This window comes from Erpetoichthys calabaricus, chromosome 6 (assembly GCF_900747795.2).
Source record: "Erpetoichthys calabaricus chromosome 6, fErpCal1.3, whole genome shotgun sequence".
NCBI classification, from domain to species: Eukaryota; Metazoa; Chordata; class Cladistia; order Polypteriformes; family Polypteridae; genus Erpetoichthys; species Erpetoichthys calabaricus.
The window spans coordinates 149,969,675-149,984,187 of NC_041399.2; the positions used below are offsets into that span (position 1 = coordinate 149,969,675).

The following is a 14,513-nucleotide window of genomic DNA, read 5'->3' on the forward strand; positions in this document are numbered from 1 at the left end:
ACCAGAGAGTTTTTGGCCTATGTATAATATAAAACAAAGCTTTATGCATATAACTTTAAACAGACAAAGCATAGTTTTTTGAGCTGGCAAACAGGCAGCTTTTGACCTCCAGCATCCCTGGTTAGAAAGGCATTCCACTTATTTAGCAAATGGTTTCAGCTTACGGTGTCTATCACATTGCAAACACAAGTAATAAATTCCAGGGCTTCTCTTCAGTTAAAATATGTTAAAACTGTTCAATTTAAGGGAACTGGGCATCCCTCTGAATATACCGGTTCATGAAAACATATGACATATGTAATGCAAAGATAGAAAATACAATAACATAAAAATGATAACTAATGCTTGATAATAAGGTTAAGGTTTTAACATAGTATTTAGCATTACTACTTCACAGCTCTGGAGCCATGGGTTTGAATCACTGCCTGTGTGGAGTTTGCTTGTTTTCCATGCTTCTCAGTGGATATTCCTCCTACATCCCAAATATGTTCAGAGCAGGTTATTTTTCACCTCTAAACTGTCCCAAAGAGTGATTGTGGCTGTTTATGCAAAGGTTCCACATGATGGAGTGGTGTCCACTATTGATTGTTTTTTTACTTTGTACCTGATGCTTCTCTTTATAGGGTCCAGCTCCCTGTGACCCTGAACTGGATAAGTGAGTTAATACATTGATGAATGGATGTGTTTTAATATATTCTCTATACAAATAAATAAAGGGGTGGAGTGGTGGCTCTGAGGCTAAGAATCTGTGCCAGTATCTGCAAGGTTGCCAGCTCAAATCCCCGTTACTGCTAAAAGAGATCCTACTCTGCTGGGCCCTTGAGCAAGACCTTTAACCTGCAATTGCTCCAGGGGTGCTGTACAATGGCAGACCCTGCACTCTGACCCCATAGGGTATGTGAAAACTAACAAATTCCTAATATAAGAAATTGTGTAAGGCAAAATAAAGAACAAAAAAAAAAAATTAATAGCCATGTAAGCAAACACTACTGTATGGTTCTGTTTCTGGATCCTTATCTGACAGTTCTATATTAATAATTATCTTAAAATACTATTACAATGCCAATAAGCTTGAAACTTAAGCAAGAAGCCATTTTAGTAATATATCCTCCTGTATATATGACCTTCAGATTACTGTTGTTTTTTATACTAAAGAAAAATAGTCGTCAGAGGTTTTATGCCTGTCCTCAGTATTTTTTGTCCATCCAGAACGTATTTGTTCAGCACTGGATTTAAGACAGAAAACGGTCCACTGCAGGGCACTCACATGGCTGCACTGACACTTGCTCAGGACTCTGCAAATTTACAATCACCAATTAAGTTAACATTCATACTTTTTATGTTTGAAAAATACTCTTTAAATGGTTTACACCAATAATATCAAAAATTGTGATACGTAATGGGCAAAACATTGGTTTGGTGATGCTGGCATTCAAATATAAAAAGGCTTGATTATTTTGGATTGCTTTACAAATGCATTCAGTTGCAGTTAGATTAGATCATTCCACTTTATGCTGCTGTTTATTTCATAGAATTGTGCATTCCAATAAAAAAATGTGATTTCTGCATATTGCTTGTTGCGAGGTGCAAAGCTCATTAATATCTTTAATAGGAAATCCAGAATGAGTGATGAAAGAGCCATGGGCAGCCAAAGCTGACAAGCTCTGCCTGCTGCCTCTAAGATCAGATGACAAGTACCTCAGCAGTGTATCTTCGTTACCCAAGGGGCTGTTCACATATCTACTGCAGTACATGCTGTAATACTGGCAGCCTGCAGTACAGTTGATCTGCTCTGCTAACGCTGAACTACAACGTGATCTGGCCTGCAGAAGCACAAGTAGGAAGCAAACAATATTGTTTTTTTTTTTTCTAACGCTATAATATTTGATCGTATGTCTTTCCTGACAATTGTTATTCTAAAATATTTGAAGGAATTTGGTTAAAAAAACATTGGATTAACATTTTAAAAGAATATTTTTAGTTTGAAATGGTGTTTTGTAAATAGATTAGCCAATGTTTATTTATTTAAATTGTTTAAACAAATCACATGAAAATAGTATGATTAAGTCAGAAAAACAGACCTACTTTCAACAAAGCTGATGAAGAAAAGTACTTACCTGTTGCAGAGAGAAGCTTACGATCAACTGCTAATTGTGGAGAAAATAGCACATTCTCAAAGCCGCTTAATCTTCTGAGTTAGCATGGAGTTCAGCGCAGGAAGCAGCTCTAGGTGGAGAGCCAGTCCATTGCAGAGTCCACTCATATACGCGCTCATACTCACATAAGGCCAATCTACGCTTTTTTGGGTTTGTGGGTAAAAAAAACTCAAAGGAAAAACCCATGCAGACACAAGAAGATTGTGCAAACATCACAACAAGCGGCTGTGGGGTTCAAATCCAGGATGTTGGAACTTCTGGACTTCGCAGAAAACAGTGGAAAAATATTTCATATAATAATCTCCCACCTTTAACAAAAATTTTATAAATTATAATAGAGATTCGAACAGCCACATGCAAAAAACATTACATACAAAAAATCTGCTTTCATGTAGAATGAAGTTTTTTAAAAGATTTAAAGACAAGTTGCATGACACAGTGTTCAAAAATAATGGTGCGGATGTCCTTAATTCTGAAAGTAATTTGCATATCTGAATTCATTGTAATCCCATAGTTTAACAATTGAGAGCTTCTGACAGGTCTTAAAACAGTGACCTTGAGACATTTTAAAATTTAAAATGAGTCAAGTGTTTCATCAAATATTTTCCCACCCCCTCCGACATACCAGGCTGAATAGCAGTGCCGAGCAGTCGAACACCTGTTTTTACTGTCAACTTATTCACAGCAGAGACTTTCCAGCTGACCTTCTATTCTTTTATCTAGAAAAGGTCTGGTGTCATCTGTGGAGGAGCAGCTCATCTAATACCATGGGGTTATATTTAGAGGTGTGTGCTGCACATTTTTGTACGGATCAACTGAGTTAATCCAGCTACATCAAAATGTCAAAAATGCAAAAGTGATAAAAAATGCATAACTCTACCAGAGTCACATTTTTAATCCTAATACAGTACTATTTTCTTCATATCTAAAAATTTATTAATTCTGTCATTTTCTAAACCCATTTTTTGCCAAGTCACAGAAACCTCAGCTTAGTCCCAGTAGCGTTGATTGTAAAGCAGGGGACAAAAACTCATTATTTCAACTATGTTCAGTCATGCAGAAGAGTTACTACTCAACCTCATTTGTAATTCTTTTGGAGGTGTAAAGAAAGAAGAGGACATAGAGGAAACTCACAGCAATGCCCAGAACATTTAAAATCTTGGTTCAGAAGACACATAAACATATAAAAGAAGCCATCATTGATAAAAGGTGTCATCAGCCATCTTTAGGACACTAGGGTTACTCCTTCAGCATCAGTTTAAAATGCAAATAATGTCTAGAGTTTACCATTTTACATTGAATAGCAGTTAGCCGTCTAGACCAGGGGTGGGCAAAGTCAGTCCCAGAGGGCCGCAGTGGCTGCAGGTTTTTGTTCCAACCCAGTTGCTTAATTAGTAAAAAATTCTTGCCCATAATTTAATTTCATGGCTTGTTAATGCTTTAAATCTGCCATGTCAGGTCATTCTCATATCCTAGATTTTTTTCCTTTCAAGGATATCATCCAAATGATTTGAAGTCTAAAATGGATAAGTAATTTTCAGTCCTTCACTTTTTTTTCTCTTCACTTTCCTTCCAAGTGTTTAATTAAATCAAACAGGTGTAAATGGAAACCAGCTAAAAGGAGAAATGCTGGTTTATTTTGTCATTTGCATCTTATTACTAATAAGGAGCAATTAAAAACAAAATACAGCTGTTTAAGACTAAAATAAACAATACTGGTTCAAAATCTTAACGAACGAGACAACTAAAATGAAGCAGAAGTGTTACTTGAGCAATAAGTGCTTCTTATTAAGTAAATCAGCTGGAACAAAAACCTGCAGCCACTGCAGCACTCCAGGAACGACCTTGCCCCCCCAGGTCTAGACTCTTCTTTAGAAGACACAAGATGTTGCATTTCCAATATAGACGTATTTTAACTCCAGTTTGGTCTAAATCTGATAAATCAGGTGTGGTAAATGTGAGATAGGTAAGGTTTTCATTAGCATACATTATTACAACCAATCACACATTTGATTCCATGTGAAAGCTGTCAATGCTATCATTATTTACACTGCTGTTTATTTGAGCTATTCAAATCATAACATTTACAACATACATAGTCTATAAAATACAGCTGAGGGGAAAGGAACACAAAAAACCAAGCAATCAGGGAAAAAAATATATAAAAATCAGTTGTTCTTTAACTCAATTGGCAGTTTTATTATGGCTAATGAAAATACCAAACAACTCCATTTCACCTGTCCAGATATCCCTAGATGCACCCTGCTGATGTAGTTGTACATCAAAGTCCATCCTACTGCATGTTTCGTACATAACCTCCTAGATGTAACTTGATGACTTTAAAAACACCATTAGAGTGAGATATTATGACAACTGAGTTATTAACTAACCAAACAACCTTGATAGAATCCCAGGTCATATAACCCTGTTTTCCTAAGCTAAGCTACATTTGTTATCATGTTTGTTTATTTTTTCAATATGACATTTTACACATTGATTTACAAAGTATTTTCTATCACATTTTTCATATTTTCCATGTCTAGGGAAATGTTCTAGCTAATAGAGCAGTAATGTAGTGGGTAGAGACTACTATCCGACAACTCCAGAGTACAGGGTCAGATTCTGTCCTAGTCATTTTTGTATGTTCTTACTGGGTTTCAATGCTCTGTTTTACTTCCTCCATGACATTAATATGGATTTTACATTAATAACAACTCCTAATTGACATGAATGAGTGTTGGTGTTTGACTGTGCTTTACAATGGACTGGCAGTTTGTCTACAACTTGCTCCCCTCTTGCTCTTGACAATGCCTGGATAGGCTTTACGCACACAAGTAACCTGTGTTTGAAAATGAAAAAGATGGATGATTCCTAAAGCCACTCAATTTAGTTGTTCCTTCTTTTCCTTCCCTTTCAAATTCACAACCACCAGCCCAGTAATGAATTCACCACAAGCTCACTGCCACTCCTATGTTACTGACTAATATTTTTACTTGCAAGGCCAGTTAGGGCAGCTATATTAGTGACCCTCACAGTATGACGCATGTTGACTCGGGTTTAACAGCACTGGGGTAAGGGATTTTCCCTTTCAAAATTTTCCTTCTGTTGCTCAAGTGATCACTTACCGCTATATCCTGGGGGAATAGGTAGGATTTAAAATAGGTGTGGATCTATACACTGCCATGGTGATATGCCTTCTACTTACAGCTGAACTATTGCAAAATATTTCTGTTCTTATCAGGTTTGCATATCAGTGGGTGAGTGATATATGGCCTCCCGAGAATGATGTAAATTAAAAAAAAGGTTGGCTGGGTGCATTTTTTACTGCCTTTTTCTCTAACCGTATGCTGTGTGTATCGTAGCATTCAATTCAGGGTCATAATTAACCAGACCTTGGGCAAAAGGTAAGAACTAAACCTGGATGGGACACCAGACTACTAAAGGACACAATAGCTCATACACCCACAATCCTGGACTTATTTAGAATCAGCAATAAAAGCAACACACGCATGTGTGTTTTTATATATACAACATTAAAACCACCTGCCTAATACTGTGTAGGTCCACCCTTGGGCTGCCAAAACAGCTTTGAGATGTCAAGGCAAGGACTCCACAAGACCTCTGAAGGTGTCCTCTGGTATGTGGCACCAAGACATTAGTAGCAGCTCATTTAAGTCCTATAAGTTGCAAAATGGGGCCTCAATAGATCAGACTTGTTTTTCTCTCACATCCCACAAATGCTCGATCAGATTGAGATCTGAGGAATTTGGAGGCCAAATCAACACCTTGTACTTTTTGGCATGGTTCTCAAACCATTCCTGAACAATTTTTACAGTGTTGCAAGGCACATTATCTTGCTCCAAGAGGCCACTACCATCCAGGAATACTGTTGCCATGAAAGTATGTTTGTGGTCTGCAGCAATCTTTAGATAGATTGCACGTGTCAAAGTAAAATCCAGATGAATTTTACGAGGACCCAAGGTTTCCCAGCAGAATATTGCCCAAAGCATCATCCAGCCTCATAGTGTGTCCTGCTGCCATCTCTTCCCGATGTAACCAACACACACAGCCATCCACATGATCTAAAGCAAAACATGATTGATCAGACTAGGCCTTTGTCTTCCATTGCTTTGTGATGCAGTTCTGATGCTCATGTGCTCAAAGTAGGTGCTTTCAGCAGTGGACAAGTGTCAGCATGGGCACTCACTGCTCTGCAGCTATACAGCCCCATAAGCAGCAAGCTGGGGCTAGCCTTTGCTCTACATGCATATCAATGAGCCTTGGGGGCCCATGACTCTTTGCCAGTTCACTGACTGTTTTTCTTTAGACCACTTTTGCTTGGTACTAACCACCGCACACCAGAAGCACCCCACAAGACCTGCCAGTTTGGAGATGCTCTGACTCAATCATCTGGCCATCACAATTTGTCCCTTGTCAAAGCTGCTCAAACCTTACACTTGTCCAATTTTCCTGCTTCCAAAGCATCATCTTCAAGAACTGACTTGCACTTGCTGCCTAATATATCCTAACCTGTGCAATTTTAATGAGATAACCAATGTCATTCACGTTACCTAACAGTGGTTTTAATGTTGTGGCTGATCGATGTATATACAAAGTTTATATTTATGTGAGTATTTTACCCTATTGGATAGCACCTATCACATTGTTCTCAAAACAAATTAATTAAAATAAATAAAAGAAAAAATCATTTTGTTTGTTAATGTTTACTATACAAACCCTTGACAGAAAATATTAATGCTAAACAATTTCTCCAAACTAAAATTCATTATTATCCCCTCTACCCCAAATTATGTCCTCCTAGAACAACACTTGATGGTGCGGTGATTTTCTTGTAGCTTAGGTGTGTCACTTTAGAATGTTTTGTTCAGCATTATTCTGTAAATATTTGGCTCCCATATTCAAACGAAGGCAAATGGTGATGTAATACGGTATCCATTAAGAGTAATCTAGCAGTTGGATTAACAACCACTAAGCTGTAGTAGATTCAGTCTTCAGCCCTGGCCTGCTGTGGCCTTCCAATGTGCTGTACTTTGGGATGACCATGAACAATGCTATCTAGCGCAAAATTAGATTGATTTTGCTTTGCTCAGCTTCTGTTTATTTTTCAGCAACACTTTTTCTTTAATCCATTCTGTTATATAATGTTTTATTAATGTTGTACTATACATTACCATATGTATTCAAAAAGTTTTATATGGCAGAACAACAGCTATATGCAGCTATAAAATTAACATTTTTAGGTACAAGTTCCATATTCTTAAGATGTTCTCCCTTAGAGAATTCAAATAGGTTTTGTAAAAGTCAAGGAAAGTATAGCATCCCCTTAACATTCAATGCCAACAGATGCACGTTTAATTTCAGCAAGACATTTTGATGTCTAATTGTGTTTCATTCTGTGTGTCAATATATGGTCACCATTTGATAACTTCTTTAGAGAAATATGTAGTTTAGTCCTAAAAACTGCACACGTCTCTCCTTTCATAGTAAATGAAAACAGAATTATCTGAAAATTTTACATCACAGGAGAATGTTAATTATTGTTCCTGTCTCTCCTCATTGCACAAACCTTATATTATGTTTTATTTTTGGTGTTATAATAGAACATATTATGACAGAGCAGGATGTGCATTCAGAACAAGAGAAACAAGTGAAAATAATAATAATAATTTTAGAGAAGATCTCTTCAAAAATGTAAATAATGCATTAATTGGGCTGCTTGATCTGCCTGAGCACTCTGAATATTACATTAATATTTGAGGGAGATAAACAGTAACACTGTGTTTTCCTGTAAGCATTATGCTGGCCAAGCTTTAAAACGCGCTTATATTGAGCTTCACTAACACTGCAGCCATTTTGTGTTATTTTTATATTTGCTGTAGAGTGTGACGTTAGTTGTGCTCAAATGACTGCTTAACCTGCATCTGCACTGACCTGTCCAAGCAATGCCATCTTGTTTTTAACAGACTGCTCCTTCAGCTAAAGCTGCTCACTGGACTCAAAGAATCCGACCCCACAGTGACCTCCGTGATTCCAGGCCTTGTGAAGCCATCCACAACCCCCCACGTAGGACTAAACTCCAGGGACCCAAGCATTTCCTTGCTAACCGTAAATATAGATACATTGTAGGTTTTGTTCTTGTCTCCATCCTCTTTTTCCCAAAGTGCTGTTTAGTCATTATAAGACTCTGTGATCGTTCTTTCAAAATAAATTCCATGTCAGCCAAATTACATGAGGGATGCTCAGAAAGTAACAGCTGCAGTTCGTTCTAAAAAAAAATTGTATATATTTGTTACTTTTGGGGTTACCCTTGTGTAAGCTGTACTGTAATAATTATAAATGATCATGTTGTGCTCTTCCAGGTTTGTAACAATTTACTTCTGTTTTACAGCTAAAGGATCACAAAGTAAAAGATGGGAAAGAAAAGCAAAGAATAAGTCTTAAAGTTCTGAAATCTCAAAAAAAGAAAAAAACACTCGATGTCACAGGTGAGGTCACCAAATGCTATTCCTGTACTGTGTCTGCAAAGAATATGTGGCTCCAGTAATGCAGTAAATCACATTGACGACTGATGGTTTTTACTTAGCCAGTATATTTTATACAGCAACTATTAACCATACTTTTTCCTTACTAAACTTTCCTTCTTTTGTAGCATTTTGTTTTTGCTACTAGCAGCATAATTACCATTTACTTCAAATAGACTCTATCTATTTACAGAATCATCAGTTTATAAGAAGCAGGCAGCAGCTGATGAAAAGGTAAATCAGTTAAACCGACAAAATGCTGAAAGATTGGGAAAAATATTTTCTCCTCCAGAAGACATCCAAGCACCATCTAAAGAATCAACATCAACAGATTTGGAGAAGAAGCCCAGTGAAGAGGTGCCCTTGGAAAAGATCTCCAAGAGTGTGGTTCTTGAGAAGGCTGCAGATGAATCTTTCAAAAAAGAGGAAACATGGAGTGGGTTAGACAGCACAAAAGTTAAGAATTCTACCTCAGTCCTTGAACAAGCAGCACACGAACCTAAAGCCAGGCCAACTGAAAAGCCCAGTGTGACAAATCATGAAAAGACAAAGGAGAAGGAACTTGTGCCGGAAACTTCATCAGATGAAGAACTGATTGAAATACAAGTTCAAGAGGAGGAGGAGGAAGGAGAGGTGGAAGAGGAGGAGAACGAGGAGGAGGAGCAGGAGGAGGAGGAGGAGGAGCAGAACACAAATGAAGATGTACAAGAATGTGGGGAAGAGGATGAAATATACACTGAAGACATGCCAGAAAATGAAGAAACTTCTTTATCTGAAAAAGAGACTTCAGATGTTATACATGAAAATACCAAAGAAGAGCAGGAGCTGTCTGCTGATGTTCTGAACAAGAACTGTACTGTATTATTGCAGAAGTAAGTTCCCATAACATGCCATTTATCCATCCATTTTGTGCCCACTTTACACTTTACCTAATCCAGGAAATTCAGAGCATACCTCAGCAGATTGAGTGCAAGACATTTATCACTTCCAGGCTATCCATTGTGCAATATGTCACACTCATACACACATCGACTGAAACAGTACCACATCTTAGCAACAGGCAATCCAAGTGCCAGGAGAAAGTGCAAATGCACAGAAAAAAACTGTACACACTGTAAATCTGACAACAGTTATAGTCATTGGACCACCATGACACCTCCTATAATGATATCAAGGCAAAAGCTGTTATGTATCTGTGTCACATTAGGTTAGATTTATATAATTTTAAAACTTGTGAGTATTTAGTGATTTTTAGTTGTGTCTACGAAGTGAACTTACCTTTGTGTATGATTTCATATACAGTAATCCCTCACTTATCGCGGGAGATAGGTTCCAAGGCCGACCGCGATAACTGAATTTCCGAGAAGTAGGGACACTATATTTATTTAATTATTTAACGTGTATTTGGACGTTTTTAAACCCTCCTTGTATTGTTTACAACCCACCATTTACTCTATTAAAAACAGGGACAACTGCTAAGCAATATGAAATCGGTAGTTAAGTTTACACTTACTGTATAGCGAAGTACACGTAGCAGCTTGTAGGCGGTCATGACGTCGTTGGCCTTATTGCAAAGATTCCTAAAGCAGATTCCATCCAGACTACTGCCTTATCACGTCCACTTGCAACTCGTTTTGCACCCTGGTTAAAGGACACTGCGGCCGTAGATCTTATATGCTTTTCCTCCTTTTTAAATAAAAAGAATCGATGTCCTGCAGCGGTGTAGCTGTACCCTTCCTTCAACATATCCAAAACTTTTACCTTTTCTGCAATCATTTGCATCTTCTGTTGGTGCTTGGACACGGCCCCTGAAGCATTAGCACGTAAATGATGAATGAGTGAGATGAGACTTCCTGGTTAATGCAACACTCCGTCGCTGAGCCAATCAGCAGCACACAGAAACTTAACTGCGTGCTCTGATTGGGTAGCTTCTCAGCCATCTGCCAATAGCATCTCTTGTATGAAATCAACTGGGCAAACCAACTGAGGAAGCAAGTAAAAAGACCCATTGTCCGCAGAAACCCGCGAAGCAGCGAAAAATCCGCGTTATGTATTTAGATATGCTTACATATAAAATCCGCGAAGTCGTGAATCCGTGAAAAGTGAACCGCGAAGTAGCGAGGGATTACTGTACTTGTTAATGTTAACATGAAAGGTACATATTTCAGTTAGGGAACTTATGTGCCCATTTGTTCATTTTCTGAGCCTGCCTTAACCAGGGCCCTCTTAACAGCATCATGGGCCCCCATGCACAGTAGTGCGCTGGGGCCCCTGTTTTGATAGCAAAACAAGAACATACATAGGCATCAGAAACATCATGAGCCCTTAGCCAGTGCCAATTGTGCCCATACGTTAAGACGGCCCTGTGCCCTTTCCAGGAAAAGAATCAACTTAGCTGCTTGTGGCACAAGGCAAGAATCAACTCTGTAGATAGATAGATAGATAGATAGATAGATAGATAGATAGATAGATAGATAGATAGATAGATAGATAGATAGATAGATAGATAGATAGATAGATAGATAGATAGATAGATAGATAGATAGATAGATAGATAGATAGATAGATAGATAGATACTTTATTAATCCCAAGGGGAAATTCACATACTCCAGCAGCACCTTACTTATACAAAAAACAATATTAAATTAAAGATTGATAATAACCTAAGGGTGGAACTGAAGAGTCGCATAGTTTGGGGGATGAACGATCTTCTCAGTCTGTCAGTGGAGCAGGACAGTGACAGCAGTCTGTCACTGAAGCTGCTCCTCTGTCTGGAGATGACTCTGTTTAGTGGATGCAGTGGATTCTCCATAATTGATAGGAGCCTGCTGAGCGCCCGTCGCTCTGTCACGGATGTCAAACTGTCCAGCTCCATGCCAACAATAGAGCCTGCCTTCCTCACCAGTTTGTCCAGGCGTGAGGCGTCTTTCTTCTTAATGCTGCCTCCCCAGCACACCACCGCATAGAAGAGGGTGCTCGCCACAACCGTCTGATAGAACATCTGCAGCATCTTATTGCAGATGTTGAAGGACGCCAGCCTTCTAAGGAAGTATAGCCGGCTCTGTCCTTTCTTACACAGAGCATCAGTATTGGCAGTCCAGTTTAATTTATCATCCAGCTGCACTCCCAGGTATTTATAGGTCTGCACCATCTGCACACAGTCACCTCTGATGATCATGGGGTCCATGAGGGGTCAGGGCTCCTTGGTTTTGCTGGTGTTCAGGTGTAGGTGGTTTGAGTTGCACCATTTAACAAACTTATTGATTAGGTCCCTATACTCCTCCTCCTGCCCACTCCTGATGCAGCCCACGATAGCAGTGTCATCAGCGAACTTTTGCATGTGGCAGGATTCCGAGTTGTGTTGGAAGTCCGATGTATATAGGCTGAACATGTCAATCTCTTAGAAATATTTATATTATATATAATATATTTATAGTATATAGAAGTATATTTCTGTAAATTTACTTTCCTTGGTCAACTTGTGTGCAAAATATGGATTTTTAATATATCAGAATACAACATGGTGTAACAAGAAAATCCCAGAGACATTGGGAAGGTTTGGGGCAGCCACCTGTATAATATTTTGCGGCTGCAAAATCTGTCCAAATACAAAGATATGTTCATACAATCGTGTCCAAAACAGAATTGACTATCGTCTTAAGATTGCGGCTTTTAAACCCTCGCAGGGAAAGTGATGTCATCAGGCCCGGAACCGAAAGTGACGTCGTTGGCTGTCCCAGAACAGGGCGGGATTTCCCGAGAATGGTCTGCAAGGAATTGAAAGAGAGAATTAGCACACTTTGTCACCCCCTGGTCCGGTGTGGAACTACATATATTCAGGCCCTTTGCGTTGTCCCCTGAACACGCATGTGTGACAATGGCCACTTTGGCCACTTGGGAGCAGTTAAACATCATAGCCAAAATCACAACTGTCATTTTGCTTTGCTTTTTTTATGCATCTCCAGGTAAAACTGTAGCATAAGACAATGCCCTCCTGAACAAGAAAAGAGATTTTCCTGCATGGCACTTTTATAACACAAGTAATAGGAAGATGCATTAGACTTTTTTCATTTTCTAAATTCTGCTCACATAATGAGAAGAAGGAACAATCCTGTTCTTTTTTGTGACTAATAGTTACCATCCAATAGCAAGAAGCAATTGAATGCAAACCATAGTGTAATTAATGCAATGTAACGAAAGGTTAAGACTGCGACTGGGGACAGTGATTCACTATTGGGTTAACACCTTGACTTCTTCTCAATATTGTTCTGTAGATGATACTCAACAAGTTTTTTTATTTCCATTATTATTATTTTGTTTGGTATTTGAGAAGGTGCTGCCATGAATACCTGAAACAGAGAGTGGAATTCTTGGTTTACAAAGGTCTAATTTATATTCAACTTAACATAACAGAATTTAACATTCTGAAAACACAGTTTGCACTAGACTGTAGACCATTCCATCAGAAGTGGATAAAAAGCAGATACTGGTCCAGGGTGGAGCTTGAGCCCATCACATGGCTCACATGCCCACACTAAGGCTCACAGTGGACTAATTTACAATGGCCAGTTCACCTAACACACAAGTCTTTTGGGGATGTGGGTGGAAATCCAGGCTACCATGAGGAAAGAAAAATGCTCATATTTGGGTAGAATAAAATTTATATTTTAAATAAATCTATATATTTCTATCTACATATGCCTAGTCAAAAGAACTGGGGGCATTTTATAGTAATAAAGTAGTAGTGCAAATTCCAGTTTAAATTCTTGTAATCTTATTACACTTTCTGACATAAGTAGAACTTTTTTTCTTGCGTTACACATATGTAAACATTGCATATGTTCTGAAGCGTGGGCATTCAATTTCACACTGTTATGATCTGTCTTCATTTTTACTTTTCCTGTGATAACTTTGTGAAAGGTGACCCTCCTTTTTGCACCTGCTTGAAGTTTTTAATCATGTAGATTCTAAATATGCATTATTTTTTGGAGATAAAAGCATTTTTATTAAGGTATAAGTATTTTTGGACATGTCTTTGAAGCCATATTTATTTTCTCATGATGCCACTATTTCATTACTGTTACATGGCAAATGAACCAAATGTACGGTATGGGGTGAATGACATCACTGAAGTGACGTTTTAATAGGTCAGCCCCAGCATTTCTTTTCTATCTGATATTGCGGTTAGATGACAGATCTTGACTATTGATTTTTCTGTTGTTTTCTTGAAAGGTATTCTTTGGTTAACAAACCTTTTGATCCATTCTTTTGACTACAGTTTTTGATTAATGTGCTGATTTTGTCAGCATTGTTTTTTTATATTCTGGTTACAAACTTATAGCAACTGTACAATATGTTCTCCTGACCCATCCCTTCCCCATACTAATTACCATCACAGCATGATAATAATATAGTTAGTGTTAATATTTTAGAATTTTTGTGATGTACTGCCTCTTACACTTAGCAAAAACTTTACTATTTACAGAGGCAATGTTTGCAAGTATTCAGTTGGTTGTCTTTTTTTTTTTTTATTAATTTTACTGTAATCATTCATACAAATCGATCAATTTTTACAAAAAATAGGATTGAAAAACAAGTCAACCCCCACCCCTGAGAGAGAGAGCATGGCCAACGGGGTAAAACTTAAGGCTTGTAAACATACCTAAATTGATGAGTTTAATAGGCCAGTAAAGATGAATGGAGAAGAAAAAGAAATGCGGAGATAATTGCTTCCTCTGTGCTTTAAGAGCTTATTCTAAAATTTTATTGATTATATCCTGCCAGGTTTTAAAAAATTCTGTACAGATCCTCTAA

The 14,513-nt window shown here is 38.0% G+C and overlaps 1 protein-coding gene across 6 annotated transcripts in view; it reads left to right on the forward strand.

The window, feature by feature from the left end:
• LOC114653592 (myosin light chain kinase 3-like) overlaps positions 1-14,513 on the forward strand; it is a 189,929-nt gene that overhangs the window by 143,070 nt on the left and 32,346 nt on the right. For 4 of the 6 annotated variants that reach the window (XM_051928837.1, XM_051928839.1, XM_028803991.2 and 1 more), the window contains 3 exons: positions 8,141-8,299; positions 8,566-8,662; positions 8,892-9,570. In XM_051928837.1, coding sequence (XP_051784797.1) covers positions 8,141-8,299; positions 8,566-8,662; positions 8,892-9,570 — 935 coding nt within the window. The remainder of the gene's footprint in view (positions 1-8,140; positions 8,300-8,565; positions 8,663-8,891; positions 9,571-14,513) is intronic. The other 2 variants (XM_051928838.1, XM_051928836.1) reach the window with 1 other exon arrangement.